The sequence below is a fragment of the Acyrthosiphon pisum genome, chromosome A1 (assembly GCF_005508785.2).
Source record: "Acyrthosiphon pisum isolate AL4f chromosome A1, pea_aphid_22Mar2018_4r6ur, whole genome shotgun sequence".
In the NCBI taxonomy this organism is placed as follows: Eukaryota; Metazoa; Arthropoda; class Insecta; order Hemiptera; family Aphididae; genus Acyrthosiphon; species Acyrthosiphon pisum.
In genome coordinates this window covers 56,710,731-56,727,323 of record NC_042494.1, presented here as the reverse complement: position 1 = coordinate 56,727,323, position 16,593 = coordinate 56,710,731, and the positions used below count along the sequence as shown (strand labels likewise).

At 32.1% G+C, this 16,593-nt stretch overlaps 3 protein-coding genes and 1 non-coding gene across 6 annotated transcripts in view; 2 read left to right on the top strand and 2 right to left on the bottom strand.

Moving 5' to 3' along the window:
- The first annotated feature begins 1 nt into the window (after nt 1).
- On the top strand, nt 2-1,625 carry LOC103309580. Its single transcript, XM_008185350.1, has 3 exons — nt 2-408; nt 472-808; nt 867-1,625. The coding sequence occupies exons 1-3, from the start codon at nt 2-4 to the stop codon at nt 1,623-1,625; spliced, it is 1,503 nt and encodes a 500-aa protein (XP_008183572.1).
- Nucleotides 1,626-8,142: 6,517 nt separating this feature from the next.
- TRNAR-UCU lies at nt 8,143-8,215 on the bottom strand. Its single transcript has one exon. It is a non-coding gene; the product is annotated as a tRNA-Arg (tRNA).
- Nucleotides 8,216-8,819: 604 nt separating this feature from the next.
- On the top strand, nt 8,820-13,621 carry LOC100162417 (uncharacterized). 2 transcript variants are annotated; one of them, XM_008185338.3, is made up of 8 exons: nt 8,820-9,296; nt 9,389-9,587; nt 9,695-9,945; nt 10,175-10,351; nt 10,406-10,640; nt 12,039-12,169; nt 12,238-12,445; nt 12,508-13,621. In XM_008185338.3, exons 1-8 carry the CDS (start codon nt 9,208-9,210, stop codon nt 13,588-13,590), a joined length of 2,373 nt encoding a protein of 790 aa, XP_008183560.1. In that variant the 5' UTR covers nt 8,820-9,207; the 3' UTR covers nt 13,591-13,621.
- The window catches only part of LOC100160387, a 5,032-nt gene continuing 2,017 nt past the window's right edge, over nt 13,579-16,593 (bottom strand). The window contains exons 2-4 of one of the 2 annotated variants that reach the window (XM_003244809.4): nt 14,471-14,797; nt 13,828-14,049; nt 13,579-13,766 (exon numbers count right to left, since the gene is read on the bottom strand). In XM_003244809.4, the coding sequence (XP_003244857.1) occupies nt 13,644-13,766; nt 13,828-14,049; nt 14,471-14,653 (528 nt within the window). In that variant the 5' untranslated portion in view covers nt 14,654-14,797 and the 3' untranslated portion in view covers nt 13,579-13,643. The remainder of the gene's footprint in view (nt 13,767-13,827; nt 14,050-14,470; nt 14,798-16,593) is intronic. The other variant, XM_008185339.3, reaches the window with a different exon arrangement.

Here is a 16,593-nt window from a genome sequence, read left to right as displayed (position 1 = left end):
AATGTATCGACAGATCTTGATCAGATCTGAAGATCGCCCATTCCAACATATTCTTTGGCGTGATTCACCCGTTGAAGAAATAAAGGAGTTCGAATTACTGACGGTGATATATGGAGTTAGTTCCGCACCATACTTGGCCATTCGATGCCTTCACGAGTTGAATGCACAAGAAAGTCATCGATTCCCAGGTACAAAGGGAATCCTTACAGATGCCACGTATGTGGATGATATAGTCGTCGGTGCTGACTCTGAAAAGGAATTATTGTCACTCCAGAAACAAATTGTTGACCTACTGTGGTCTGGTGGATGTGAGGTGAAAAAATGGACGAGCAATTGTCCTCAGATATTGCAGCAGATACCGCCGGAGGATTGTGCTCAGCAGACGTCATTCGATCCAAAAGAGGATTAGTCTATCAAGGTTCTTGGTCTTCACTGGGATACTGACTCTGACTATTTCGCTTATCATACTAGCACTCCGGAACCTCAACTATCAAAGCGGAAAGTACTATCCGTTATCGCTCGATTATTTGATCCAATTGGTTCCTTGGGTCCAATGCTTATGTGGGCCAAGGGGTTCATGCAGAAGCTTTGGCATGACCAACTCGACTGGGACACTCCACTACCCGAGAATCTAAGCACGGCTTGGAACCAGTTTCTGACTGAGTTACCGACTATACATAAAGTCACTCTGCCTCGTTATATCTATGTTCAGTCCTACTCTGATATTCAACTCCTCGGATTTGCAGACGCATCATTGAAGGGTTACGCTGCTACTATTTATCTACGTATTGTCCACACCTCTGGAAATGTGACCGTTCATTTTGTGTCTTGCAAGACAAAGGTTGCCCCAATCAAAAACTTCTCAGCTAGATGAAACATTATCTATACCTCGTTTAGAACTATGTGCTGCGTTGTTGTTGGCTCAATCACTGTCTCACATACAAGAAGTTCTCTCGGCAACAATCAAAATCTCTCAAGTACGGGCGTGGACTGACTCTTCGGTTGTCCTTTCGTGGTTGTCGTCTGAACAAAAATATTTTAAGATATTTGTCACTCATCGCGTTGCAAAAATCCATACACTGATTCCTGATTGTCATTGGGGTCACGTTCGAACACACGAAAACCCTGCTGACCCGGCGTCACGAGGACTTCTACCCGCATCTATGGTATCGTCATCCTTACATTGGAACGGCTCAGAATTTTTAACTCTTAGTGAAGAATATTGGCCAAAGTCGACGTTCACTCCAATGCTTCCAGATGATTTGCCGGAGACCAAAGCTGATAAAACAACCGTTTTCCAAGTTACTAAAATTAATCCACCTATTGAACCTTTTCAACGGTTCTCATCTTTGATTAAAATGCAACGAGTTTTGGCCTACTGTCTCTGTTTCAGTCCTCGATCTAGACACCGACCTGTAGTAACGGGACTACTTACTAGAGTAGAGTTGAACCACGTCTTAACCACTGCCGTTAAAGAGACACAACGGATATTTTTTTCTAACTTATGGAAGCAGCTGACTACATCGCAGATTATAACTCCCCCTCCACTGGCTCTCAACTTGCCCCATTTGTTGATAATGACGGACTTATTCGTGTTGGAGGTCGTCTTCGATATTCGGCGTTAAGTGAAGACGCAAAACATCCTATTCTTCTGCCGCACTCTGCACATGTCACTGAACTACTAATTCGTCATTATCATTTGAGTTTCCTTCATGGTGGACCCAAATTAGTTCTATCCATGATGTCGCATAAATTCTGGATCATCTCTGGCTGAGATGCCATACGACGATTTATATTTTCCTGTGTCACGTGTAGCCGTCACAAGGCAGATCACCCTCGACCGTTTATGGCAGATCTCCCAACAAGCCGTGTTCAACCGCATCGACCTTTCTTACACGTGGGTATGGACTATGGAGGGCCTTTCGTCATCAAGGAATCTCGCCGTCATAATGCTCGCACTTCAAAGGTGTACCTTGCCCTGTTCATCTGCATGTCAGTAAAGGCGGTCCATTTGGAAATTGTTTCTGACTTGACAACAGACGCCTTTCTCGCTGCATTAGATCGTTTTGTAGCTCGTCGTGAAACTCCTGAACATTTGTATTCCGACTGTGGGACAAACTACGTCGGAGCTGCTCGGCAACTTAACTCTATATTTAAGGACAAGTCGTCGTCAGTAACGCCATCTTGGCTTTCCGTGCGTTTCGAGCCGTCTGTGCTAATAATTTATTGTTCCGTGTCGTGCCCCTCGTTGCACACACAAATCGCGTGTCGCGGCCGCCCGTGTCAAAACCGTAGTGTTCCGTCGTTATCGCCCGCCCGCTGTGTGCGCAGTGCGATCCGCCACGTTTCTCACGTGTTGAGTCGGCCGTCTGTCGGCTGTTTTTTGGTCCAAGTCGACGTTGTGGTGTGTCGTCGCAGCCCGGTCAACCACCTTCAGCAGGCTGTTCTCCATCGTCGTACCGGGACAACGGTAGCACCATCGGTTGTCAACACCCGTCGCTATCAGTCTCGCCGCTATCAGGTCGTACACACGTACTATATATTTTGTTGTTTACCTACCTACCGTATTTATTTATTCGCGAAGTTTGAATTATTATTTTTTTTATACTGCTATTTTATTTCTACACATTTATTTTTGCCGTTCGTATTGTGAGCGTGCGCATATATTTACTAACACTAGTTTTTAAGTGCATAGGATTATTTTTTACCGACCATTCTAATAAATTGTAACTCATATTATCATATATATTCCTTTTCTATTTTTTTTCTATTACCTTTCCGCCTTTACAGTCCACTACTATCACACGACAATTACCATACGCCATTATAGTTCGAGTACGGGCAATACCTGACGGTCACATCGCCGTCGCCGTCGAGTTGCACGGCTGTTTTAATCAGGTTGTCCCTCCAAACATTTATAATTGAACAATCTATATTCTCTAATATCAAATTCATATATTACCAGTTACCACGAAATTAATGTATGCATTATAATATGTGAAATGCATGTTACAATGATATAAATAGATTTTTTTATTAATATAAAATCTAATAAAATTCATGCTTTTTGTAAAAAAAAAAAAAAAACATTATTTGTGTACGGTATCGGACGTGTAGTTAGCGGTGATAATGTATATTATACATTACATGCATGATATGTAATCGGGGTACAATCGTGTAAATTGAAAATAAATAGGTACATAGGTAATATTTTTTTTTTTTTAATGGAATTTGTAAACAGTAAACATGGAAAACTAATGATTTTAATTGAAGGTTTTAAATTTAATTTTGCATACAAATCGATACCTACAAATAAATATTTTATAGTATCACTATTTTGTCAAAACCACAACTATTCATGTTAATGACAATAATGTTTTATAAATTTGTAAAAAGAGTATGTTAGTTTAATTTGATTTTTTAGTATTAAAATACTATATTTATCCTTTATACTTTTTGTATTAATTAGATTATAGGTACTGTAGATTTTATAACACAATATTATTAATTATGAAAACCACCTCCTCGTAGTCGTGGTGGTACCTGGGTAATTCTAAATTTTTATCAAAGTATAATTTAGTAAAAACTAGAATAAATTGACAGAAACGAAAATCGAATATTTTTGTTTAGGCAGAAACTCTCAAAAACCTAACGATAAACCTGGTTTCAGTTATTCAATTGCAGAATGCTGTCGATTAAAAACAAAATAAAACTATAATGCATAGGTACCCACATTTTATATTTATTTTTAGTTTGATTTAATAATAATTTCTTTGAAAAAAAGATTAAAAAAAAGAGTACATGTACATCACTTCCATGAAAAGAAACAGCTAGTGTGAAATACCTAGGTATGTATTGTAAATTAATCAAGAATATATCCATAGTCCATGTTTTTGTATTAATCTATAGCAAATTATAATAGCAATGTGATCAAAATATGCACCAGAGTGGACACTAGATAAAATGAAGTTTAAAATATAAAAGTTCTTGCTTAAAATATACGTATTGTCCAGTTTACAATATGAATAGTTAATTATTTAGCACATTAGTACATAATATTACAGTATTGAGTTTTCTTCAGTTATTTGTTTCTTATAAAAAGGACAGTCAAATTGTTAATATAAGTTTTATTTTGTTCATAAGCCCAAAAAGTAGTATTTTTTTTTTTTGTTATACAATGAATGTTATCAACAGACAACTAAGATTTTGGGTACCTATATAGGTATGTATATGGTTAGACCACTGTTATAATCCAAGCCCGGATTAAGGGGGTCCAGGGGGGGCATAGCCACCGGGCCTCGATAGTTAGAATTTATTTAAAGGCCTCAGATTTGTCCATTACTTTTTTCGTTATAGGCTGTAACACTGTATAAATCACCTAAAAAAAAAAATCGATGATTATTTAGAGAGGAAAAAAGCTTGTAACTTATAATTTATAAATAAAGTGATGGGTACCTACATTATTCATTATTTATTGCTATATACCTAATACCTATATATATTTATTATAACAGGCACCTAATATTAAATAATATATTATACATTTTTGTATTCGTACAGGGGCCTCATTTAAAACGTTGGCCCCTGCAGGGTATCAAAATGTCTTAATTCGGGCTTGTTATAATCGCAATACAGTATATTTAGTATATTTTCAAAAGTCTTACAAGACGTACGGTACGAATATATTAGGTATACAGATATTGGATTTAGGTATAACCCAAAAAAGGTATACATAGAAAAAAAATAGAAATTGAAATAGATTAAAAAAAAAAGCCGGAATAAAACGGGTTTGGGAGTTTATTGTTGTAGAATACTGGGCAAATACCAGTCTACCCCAAAAATATAAATATTATTATGCTGCGACTCTGTCTTCTATAATATCCGTGCATGAATATAATTGGCCTTTCTTTTTGTAGTTTGTTACTGCTATACCTAATACTATATATGTGCACTCAATGGTAAATGGTAATACGTGAATCATGAATTTACATTCGTCTCGTAAAATTTATTTTTGCAGTCATTACCTACTAAAAAACTATACTTCTCGACAAAATATTCTGATTTCACCAGTCTACGGTTTTAAGTGTCAATATATAGCATCCTTTAATCGATCATCTCGATGTCATATTTTTGTTGTACACATTATACTGTAGACTGTAATTGTGTCTGTTCGGCAAGCGTAAATCTTTACGGAGTTGGTGAATTTTATTGCACAACGAAATATTATACTTCATTAATATAAATCTGTTATGTTATTTTATTAATCTTGTGAAATAACATAGGAAATTAAAATATGGGTTTGTTTTCGGAGCTCGTGAATTATTCAATTTCGAAACTTTAGGCACACAAAATAAATATAATGGTTCATTAATAATTTCCATTGAGTCATTGTTTATTGATGGTTAAATTTAAATATAACTAAAACTGTTGGAAAACTTTGAATATTTACAGTATATACATACATATTGTGATTGAATGTTACTACTGTGATTCATCAATGTAACATTATCATATAAAAATGTTGGGCAATCTAAAATACCATTCTAGCTAATAGGTCCCTGACTTAGATGAAATCTCAAAAATTAAAATAGTATTTTTCTTTAAACTTTGTTTAGTTAAAAAACTGCAACATTATTCATAACAAATAAAAAATTATTTCCACTTACAGCTTTTAAAAATTAAATTCTAAATGTATAACAAAAGAATCAAAAAATTAAATTAAATTTCCAAATTCTATATTAGCGCAAAAACTTCATTTTGTTTTAACTGATTTAATACTGGTGTCAGCAGTGGCCAATTCATTGTAGGTAGGTACTCGAAACCATGTTATATAAAACGAAAATCTGAGCACCAAATTGAATTTTACTTTGAAACGGATAAAAATAGTTGTAACTTTTTTATCTGTTCGTATATAATATATATTGTTTAGAAACTTTATTTTCACTCGAACACAGGCACTAGCTACGTGAGTTTCACTTTCGCGCAACAAATGCAAAACAGTCTACGCCTAAGTCGCACATAAATAAAATAGCAAATAGCAATATCCACTAAAAGCTACACGATATGTACGTCGTACGACTATAATATGAAGTACCTATATAAGTCGTAACTTAGACTTAGGACAACTCGTATCTACAATATGGCGTACTCAAGACACCAAAATTCGATCAAATGCATGATTAAATTATATAGGTCTATAGGATGTAGGTCATCAAATTATTGACATTCGAAAATATTTATAAAAAAAATAAAATAACGGAAACACGATTAGATAAATTGTCATTAGTGCGTTTAATGCGTTTGATTTTTCGATTATAATATTTATGATGGTTGCTGCAGTAATAGATTTTACGATCAATATTTCGATATTGGAAGAAAGTAGAAGCAGAATATATAATATTACTAAGCACTAACTATAGAGTAGATTTTAACACCATCGTCAAACACCACTTGAGCTTAGGTATACATGTATACATGTATACCTATACATATTTTATGATTTTATAATTAATATATACTAACTGATTACATGCACTTTGTTGTCCGTAAAAATGGTTAATCTTAAAAAAATTATGATTGTTCTGTGTTCAACTCCTTTTGGGTTTGCAGTAAGTGCAACTCAGCCATCCTGGTAGGCAATCCGACCATGTCGTCCACCTTGATATAGGCAATGTTCGAAAATTCGATTTGACGCAAGCTTGTACCTGATAATGTAAAGACATGATAACCGAATAACCAATGTCAACCAATAATAAATAAACACTAATTTTTACTAATTATTTCTCCTATAACCAATTGCAACCATTTATAAACAAAAATGTCCACTATAAATCTCGAAATTCCCGTTTGAGCACCTCCTCGGTTGGTGGTAGGAGGATGAAAAATACTTTATGACTTATTCTCATACCTACCCAAATAGAGATGTTCCGGGTACCCGACAATTACTCGATGGCCGGGTACTCGATATCATATTTAAGACTCGGCTCTTACTCCGGTACCCGGCGTAATACCAACATTTTTACTCGGCTCATATCCAATGGCAAAAACTGATAATCTATTTATAAATATATGCATACTTATTAATATAACGGAAAAATCTATAATTCTAGGGTAATGAATTATAATTTTTTTTGGTACATAATACATATTGGAATAACTGAACCGATTTACAATAGCCAGTTGATTATAATCAAATCATGTTTTTCTTCTATGAATTACATAAATAAATCTCGTGTTTACTGTTTAAATTAGGTATATTATTAATAATTTCTTAATCAGTAATTTTTATTTAATACTAGTTTAAGGGCCGTTCTTACAATGTCTGGTTAAAGTTAACCGACACTTAACCGGCCAAATTCTGCCGGTAAAAAAATCTGTTATCAGTCGGTTAGCGTTAATCGACACTTTACCGGATATTGTAAGAACGGCCCTAAGAAGTATTCACATTTTTACTCGGCCAATACTCGATACCCGGTTAGTATAAACAATTTTACTCGGCCAGTACTCGGTACCAGATTTTCTACTCGGAACTTCTCTACTACTAAATATGTCATTAAAATCAGTCGAGTCGTTGCATAGGAGTTCGTACACTAAGACGAGAGTTTTATATATTATTAGATTACAATTTATAATATATCGCATAATCGCATCTCATTTAAAATTTTTACACCATTACATATCAGAAATCTATAGAATCATATAGATGCGTTATTTTTTACAATAAAAAAAATTATATGATGTCTTACACGATGATCCAACGCCACTCAAGTCTCAGTTAGCCGCCCCACTCGATTATATTATTATTATGATAATAAATCACGTGTGCGCGTCAAAATAGTAAATACTGTCAAAACACTCCAAACAAAAATTATTAAATTACCTATAATATTATAATAATAGTTTCTGTCGTGAGTAAATAAGCAATTGATTTGGTACCTACAATACAGGTACACCAACTAATTGGACACTGGGCCGACCGATTGATGCAGGTGTAATGTGGTTGCACTACACATAAGATCGTAATTTTACAACTGTAATTAATTAAAACAATACCATTTATATAAAAATTAATAATTAATAAATAAATTCTATATGGTTAGAGAAAAAAAACTAGGAAAAAATTGCAAAAAAATTTAACCAATTCATCCCTGGTGGGGATCGAACCCACGACCTTTGGATTAGAAGTCCAACGCGCTATCCTCTGCGCTACAGGGACATCTGCGTGCCTTTAGTAATATGAGATTATTTGACTGCAACATTTAATAATTTTATTTTTAGTTTTACCATTTTACAAAATTTTCTATTTATATGGTTTATTTTCCCTATTCATTATAAATCGTACAGTAATATTTCATACAGCCAATCAACTATACAATCGTATTATTTGTAATTATTTAAAATTGCATTATGCCCCGCTCGATTTGTTCACGAATAATTCCTTTTCCATAACAATTACGAACACTGACCACTATTATGATGTGCTATTATTCGTGTCGTAATAAATTATTCAATGAATTATTAGACATCATTATGACAAATCTTGAATCCTGTTCCGGTAATCCGGTTAGACCGTTAACTAAGACCTATATTATAGTTCATGCTCGTCAAGATCTATAAAGAATCTAAAAAACATAAATATATTATAAAATATCTTCTTAATAGATCTTGTATGCTAAACAGTAGTTGTAACTACTAACTACTCATGAGTCATGATAATAATTATAAGTTAACCAACTAGGTACCAAGTGACAAATCAGAAATACGTAGGTAGTAAGTTCTTCTCTAACTACTAAACTAAAGACATGATAACATATACTTATCAGTTTATCAACTATCAAGTACTAAGTAGCATTTCGTTATAAATATTATGTTTTTGTTTACGGTTTTTTACAGTTTCTAAAACTACTTACAAGTTACGAATTTACAAGCTCATTGTCGAATACTCATTACTCTTGCTGATGCGAGTGACTGAGTTGGTAGACCGGCTAATGTCTATTGAGTATCGACTTCTAACTAGTGCCCATCTACATAAAAAGAGTACTATTTTCTAGTACATTACATTATATGAAATTTCGTCTTACGATGTAGCTATAAAGGTACTATACTGGCATAGAGGTAAAAATTAAATTAATAAACTCATCTACAAGTTTGCAGTGAGTACTGTTAAAATTATTATACTTGCCTAACTTACTCTATATCTACCATACTATGGACGTTGATAAGTGGAAAAATGATTTTTTAACTTCTCACAATACCGGCACCGAAAATGCAGACATTCAAAATAAATTTTACCCGTGGTATGCCATTTTTATCACTGAATTACTACCACCTACATATGTGATTGGTATTTTTATGTTAGTTTATTCTGTTTGTTTCTACTCCTCTAAAGGTTTAAAGATAAAGGGATCATTAACAATCTGCGTGCACACATAAGAGAACAGATGATCACTACTCTAGAAAACAGCTCTGCGTGGAACACTAACAAAAGAAATGTCACCTCCCCAAAGATTCAGGCCATCAACCTCTTAGTTGCCGATTTTCTGATGAACCAAGAAAATGTGTTCACATTGTCTGTGTTCATTACGGAAGTATGTTTTGTTTTGTACTTTTTTGTAATATTACACGCATACACTATAAACCTTACATTATAAAATAATTGCGTTACATCTCGTCTAAAAGTACAATTTTTGTCAAGGTACCGTTATTGGGCAATTTACATGAATTTTCTTCCTATGTAAATCGTCTGGGTGAAAGCACTCGAAAAATTCCAGTCACCAAGCCTAGTTTTCAATTGAATGATGTTCAGGATATTTTAGAAGCGTTGGGCATTCAACCGAATTCTGATATCACCGAATTGACGTGCCAATACTATTTTAATGAAAAACAAGTTCATTCATTGTTGGCTTGCCTATTCAAATCAATGACTACTATAAAAAATAATCTCAGGTGTCAAACTATCCTAATACTATAATAATAATAATTTTAATAAAATGTAAAACAATTTTAATGTAATAACTGGTCAGTAGATGTATAATTATTGAAAAATTAAAATGGCGAGAGCCTTATCAAAAACTCAAAATGTAAATCCTCTTCATTTTGGCCAGATAGTTAAATTATATTCACATTTATAAAAAGTAAACTTATCACAGTATATTAATAATTTCCATTATTACAGTCAAGACAATGAAGTTAAAATCAATCAAAATTGTAAAGAAACAAACAAATCTAACAACATTGAGAGTAGTACTTTTGAACATAGATTAAATAGTTGGCTTGTAAGCGTCGAGGACATCCTGTGCTCATTCAATTTAAATGAAGGACAGAAAAATACTTTAAAAAAATTATTAAAAAAGTAATAATACTCAATAAATTGTAAGGCATCATTTTTATCAATTTTAATTTCCAGGTACCACCAAAATATCAATGCTCAAGAAGAAACTAAGTACAAAGAACACTTAAAAAAACTGGAAAGACAGAACAAGGAAATGGTAGAGAAAGTTGCTGATGTAGAACAAATGCTGGCTGCTCATTTTCATTCTCGTGATAGTAAATTTTTGTTTCAAAAAGAAGAAGTAGAATATGCCACACAACAGCTCCGTTTAGAACAACAGCAGCTCTATCAATTAATTAATGTAATTGAAGTGAGTGAACAATGTTAATTTAAATAACAACATAAAATTTTAATTTTTTTTTGTTAGGTATCTACAAAAAAAAAAGCTAACATCTTTAACAGTAAGTATATAAATATATTATATAGATATAATATATTTGTATTTTCTATTGGTTTTATAGAATGTTTAATTATATTATAATTAAAATCATAAATTAATGACTGAAACTGTTATATCTTATAACAAAAATATTTTTTTTACTGTATATGTTGGAAATCAAACTCCTTTTTATATTCCAACTCACTATACTTCTTACTGCCATAATCATCTGTTACATAAAATACCTAAATTATCAAATCAAATCTGGAATGATTTTTGTCCACACCTTAAATGTTTACTATAATTGTTATATTACTCATTCAATACTTATTTTATGTTTACATTTGTCACAAAACTTATGTTAGATACACTCAACTACTAAAGTATTTACATTTACTTAAATTATTAACTAATTGTTACAACCAGGGCCGGTGGAAATGGCGATATGGTGGGTCGTACTTATTAATCAGCATTTTCTGAATAGCAGAGAGCTGTCAGCAAATTGTCAAACGACTTGTTGAAAACTGTTTTTCTAGATTTTTTTTGGTTATAATTTTTATAATAAAAACGAGAACAGGCCCTTAGTAGTCAGCAGTATTTTGATTTCTAGATCAGTAATTACAGAGGATGTCATACCTGCATGTGTTATCTCCATCTTACACACGTACCACCTAGACAAACTGTGTTTACGCAGTCTAAGTAGAACTCGACCAATTTAGGTTTTAGTGTAAGAATACCTATTATAAAATTGAATAGTGACAATATTTCTAAAGGCAAGTTATTGTGTTTTTTCCATTACACCCAAAATATAATGTTCATTATATCGATTAGAAATATAAAAAATTTCAAAATTTTAAAAATACTATACAAGTTAATTGTAAGAGAATCATAATATTCTCTGACTTTCAACAGAGATTAAGCCAAATTCACACTCTTCATAGCTATGTTGTGTGTCGTATTGCGTCGATCAAATCACATTCTGATTAAACGTTACTTTTTTGGTAATGTGTAATAACAAAATTGCAACCAAGTATACCAAGACTAAACTACAGCTCAACTGCTCAACTATTATGGTTACCAGTTGTAATCATAGTTACCACGCCCATACACGACGTAGCTTTAATGATCCGTCTTTAATGTTCTAAAAGTGATGGGAATAGATACTTTTTTTTTTAATTGTTGTGAATTAAAATAACATCAGACTTCTTAATTTATTTTAATTCTTATTTCTTATGCTATAAAATATTATACTAATTTACTTAACTTTATTCCAATTAAGTATCTTAATAAAATGAATAAATAAATAACTAATATAACTTCATGGTACAGGAAAAAGAAAAATTCATGCAGGAAAAATTTAATAAGTCAGAAGAAGAACACAAAAAAAAATTACAAGATATTGAAAATCAAAAATATGAATTAAAATTAAAAGAAATGGACATTTTGAGGCATGAAAAAATGTTAGTATTATTAATACTTGCACCTATAAAATAATAAAATATGCTTTTACTATAATGGATGTTTTCAGGTTAAAAAGAGAATCACTAAATTGCATGAATGAAACAACAATTAAAGAATCCAGTCAAATTAAACTGCTGCAAGAACAAAACATTGATTTAGCAAAACAATTAGGGGAAATAAAATCTAAACTTGACGAGTTTGAAGGATATAAGAAAGTTGAGCAAATATGTTCAAAAGAAATTGATAATAACATTCAAATAATAGATTCTTCCTTGGTTAGTTAAAAAATATTTAAATATTTTGTTTACTTTTAAGTTAAAAATTATTTTTTATTTAGGTACAGGATCGAGAACTGGTGAAAAAATTACAAAAAGACAATGAGGAGTTGCGTGAATTTATAAAAGTCCAGCGACTTAGGATTGAAGAATTATCAAATAGAGCATCAAATTTGGCAAAACAAATTGAAAAAACTCATCAAGTACCATCAACTAAGACAGACTATGAAAATAGAAATGTAAAAAAAAAACTATGCTTTGTTGATGATTCCAGCAAAAAAAACCGTTTTACCAACCAGAACATTTCTTCAACAACTACAGATTACTCAACAACAGTGTTAGAGTCTGATAATCTAACAGAAGATGATATAATACAAGAAGCCGAATCCAGACTGAAAACTTTAGAAATTAATACTGCTAAAATGGAACAAAACTTGAAAAATTTCCAATTAAATCGTACACGACATAACATAGATTTCAAATTAATTAGAGACAATAAAAAGTCATACAACAAAATTCGTTCAAACTTTTCAGACGACTCAGATTTAGATGCATTGAAATGCAGCAGTAATAAAATTAATTTAAAAGAGCTTGCCAACAAGATTGGTTATCACCGATCAATTAGGCGATCCATAAACCATTCACAGTCTGAAAATGATACAAGCCCTGAAATCTTACGAAATACTAAATTTCAGGATTATACAAATTCTACAAATATTTCGCCAGTAAAATTATTGTCGTCTAGTATTAAAGAAAATTATATGTTCAAAGAATCACCTGTAAATAAAGTTAGTTCAAGAACTGAGTCTCCAATTAAAAAATCCAATTATCATACTGAACTTTCTCAGAATAGATCTGATATATCTACTCAATTTCCAAAAGTAAACAAACTACAAATTGAATCAGATGCAACAAACACACTTCTTCCTGACACTAACAATGAAGTTCAAAACAATGATAATGTTGATTTACAATTGCTTAAACAAACAGAAGTAATTGATTCACCACATAAACAAACACCTGTGCAGCGAGACCGTTCAAATGAGGGGGATACTTTGTCAACGAGTAAAAAATTACAAGAAAGTGATCACTCAATTTCATTTGGCAGTAATAAAACTGATAAATCTTCAGACTTTTGGGCATAATAGCAATAAAATTATTTATTTTAAAATAAAATGTCCAGGTATTTTGATTTATTTTAAACAAGCATGTTTACATATGCCACAGATATCAAGTCTTTTTCTTCAACTCCCATATGAGACATCAGGTCTTCTGCAATTGATTGTCCATCCTCAACTGTTTGGCTATCATTCAAAACTACCTAGATGAATAATAATTAAAATTAATAAATTTATTTTTTAATATCATATTTAAAAACTTACTTCCAGTTCTACAAAATCCCCAAGACCTTCAACCCTATCAAAATGCACTCTTGTTTGGCCAACCATGATCAAACTTCTTTCTTTATTCACGACTCCCCACATACCCAATGCATTTGTTAGTACTTTTTCAACATCTTCGTTTACTTGACATTTATTATAAGAGCTTAACTTTGGTCCAGTGCTTTCCTCGCGGTCATAATAAATTAACTCATTACAAAGACCCTGTGAACATGATAAATACATAGTACTATAATAGTAAGCATGTAATATTTTATACAAATACAATAATTAATCTTTAATCAATTAAAACTATTTTTTGATTATTATGCTTTGATTTACATTGTATATTATATTATTACTGTCATACCCAATGTCCTGCATTTTTGTGGAGGGCTGGGTAAAAATGATAACTGTTTTAGCATTTGTTGTTTAGGTAAACAGCTTTCAATTCTAACTTTGGAAAATTTAATATATCGATCATCACCAAAATAAATCATTGTTGGTAGTAAGATGTAATTACTATAATATTACTATATAGTTGTTTTAATATATTTATAGTAACACTCAAATAGAAAAACCTCAAGATTGTTTGTGTGTACGGTGTACCTTCAAATAACTACAGTAAAAATTATTTATTTCCTACCATTTGTCTGAGTTTCAATTTGCCACATTTACCGGCTGGTAAATTGAAAAACGAGTCTTTTTGTCTCATGATCGTGGTATCCGGGCAGACGTCATAAGCAGCGTTCGACCGTAATGCTAAAATGCGCTGTTTGACGGCCTCCAAGTCTTCGACGCGAGCTTTGATCTCTACGTTTCTGGGCATGATTTCGTTTGGCAAGGATGTTAAATGTTTCGCTGCGCGATAATCCAATGATCCTGCACGTCAACAACTTTTACTACGCCACAAATCTGATTAATCCGACCCGCGTCTTGAATCCCGAGTTCTTGTCAACTTCAGACCGGAACACTAGAGAAAATTAAAAAGTAACGGCTCACACTGTCTTGTTTTTAGAGTTCTCAAGTTGACATAAGTCGGGCTAAGTAACTGCTAGGACAGGACATATATATATATATATATGGTATAGCCGGAGTGTTGGACAAATACTTTTTTTTTACCAATATCAGTTTCTCGATATACTATAATATTATCAACACGATGCCAAATATAATTGGCGGGAAACTATCGGCGTATCAGCCACGATAAAAGATAATATACCTTTAATCGTGGTATCCGGTTAAATACCATTGGAAAAAAATATCATCAAATATTCAGCGATGCAACGACGAATTATTAATGATTTATTTAAAATCTTTTGATTAAAATTTAATAAAATATATAGAACAGCTAAAAGTTTAGTTACGAGCATAAGCGGAGCCACGGGGCGTGCAGGGTATGCAGCTGCACGCCTTAATCGCCCCAAAGGCTGCTTTGACTCAAGTTTAAAATTAATTAATAAAAGTAAAATCTATGAATGGTTAATTTGGCTGAAGTCTAATGATCATTATAAATGCTAATCATTATATTTGTTCCTAACAATGTATTTTCCATGTATTCATTTTCCAAGCAAAGACAGTTCCTAACCGTATTTTTCTATATAATGTAATTCAAAATAATAAATTGTAAACCGCTGGAGGAATTCAACTACGCTAACATTCGGCATATTATTTAAAATTAATAAAAATTTGAAATTTTGTTTTTAAAAGCTTGAATAATGAATAAGCTAATAATTAAATAATAAGCTTACAATTTATAAATAACAACTAATTACAGTGACCTATAAAATATCCAAAAATAGTGATTTTATGGATAACCCCCCAAACCCCCTCCCCATAAATTGTGGTGGGCTGATTTAGATTCTGCATACGCTAAACAATACTTCTGGCTCCGCCTATGGTTACGAGTCATTACGCGACTGTATTATTATGTAAAATCAATCGGTGTAAATGCAAAAATTCTGGTCGACTTTGTATATCAAAGTAATAATTATTTATTTATTTATTATAAGATTAACGCCAAACGGCTTTTATAAAGATATACAATAAATACATGTTTAAATACTAATTGAATAATAGTTGTGTATGTTATAATAACATAATTAATAAAGTAATATTATAATGCTATCATAATGCTAATATGTGTCTAACATTACTTTTTAGTAATAATTAAATATTTAATTTAAATGAAACTATTAAAATAACTAAAGTTTAATAATAATCAATAATATTCATCAATCATCTTATTCATTTCAAACCACTTTTAGATAAAAATATTAAAACTTCAGCAGGAGGTATGCCATATTTGATAATAGATTTTAAAACTATTAATAGGCAACTAATATTTGAAGAGTCTATTAATTCAAGTTTTTTTTTATTATTATTTAAGAACTCAGTAAGATGTTTTATATGATTTTAATTCAATATTTAACCTACTGTGCTAGCACAATGCTCAATTTCCTACTTTCCCGTAACATATATAATTATATAAAAGATCACCTAAAGGCTAAAAGTACAAATCGAGTCACAGAATAATACAAATCGTAATAGGTACCAGAAATTATCCTAGGTATAATATTATATCAATAATGGTCTTTAGAAAAATTAAATCGCTCGAAATGCTGCAGGCTGACGAGAACGACAAACATATGTCCTATATAAAATACCCTATGTCCTAGCTAGTGCGGGCGAGTGCGTGCGTTTTATATACTGACCATGCTGTTCTGCACGCAATGCGTAGCCCGCATGCGGCGAAATACAAGCTATTTT

Excerpts from the sequence above, each read along its gene's own strand:
- LOC100162417 (XM_008185338.3), top strand. The coding sequence starts at position 9,208 with ATGGACGTTGATAAGTGGAAAAATGATTTTTTAACTTCTCACAATACC. Across the intron at positions 9,297-9,388 it reads CAAAATAAATTTTACCCGTG|GTTTAAAGATAAAGGGATCA; the intron begins GTATGCCATTTT and ends ACTCCTCTAAAG. Across the intron at positions 10,641-12,038 it reads AATTAATTAATGTAATTGAA|GAAAAAGAAAAATTCATGCA; the intron begins GTGAGTGAACAA and ends TTCATGGTACAG.
- LOC103309580 (XM_008185350.1), top strand. The coding sequence starts at position 2 with ATGTATCGACAGATCTTGATCAGATCTGAAGATCGCCCATTCCAACAT. Across the intron at positions 409-471 it reads TTCGATCCAAAAGAGGATTA|CACTCCGGAACCTCAACTAT; the intron begins GTCTATCAAGGT and ends TTATCATACTAG. Across the intron at positions 809-866 it reads TTGTCCACACCTCTGGAAAT|CTAGATGAAACATTATCTAT; the intron begins GTGACCGTTCAT and ends AAAACTTCTCAG.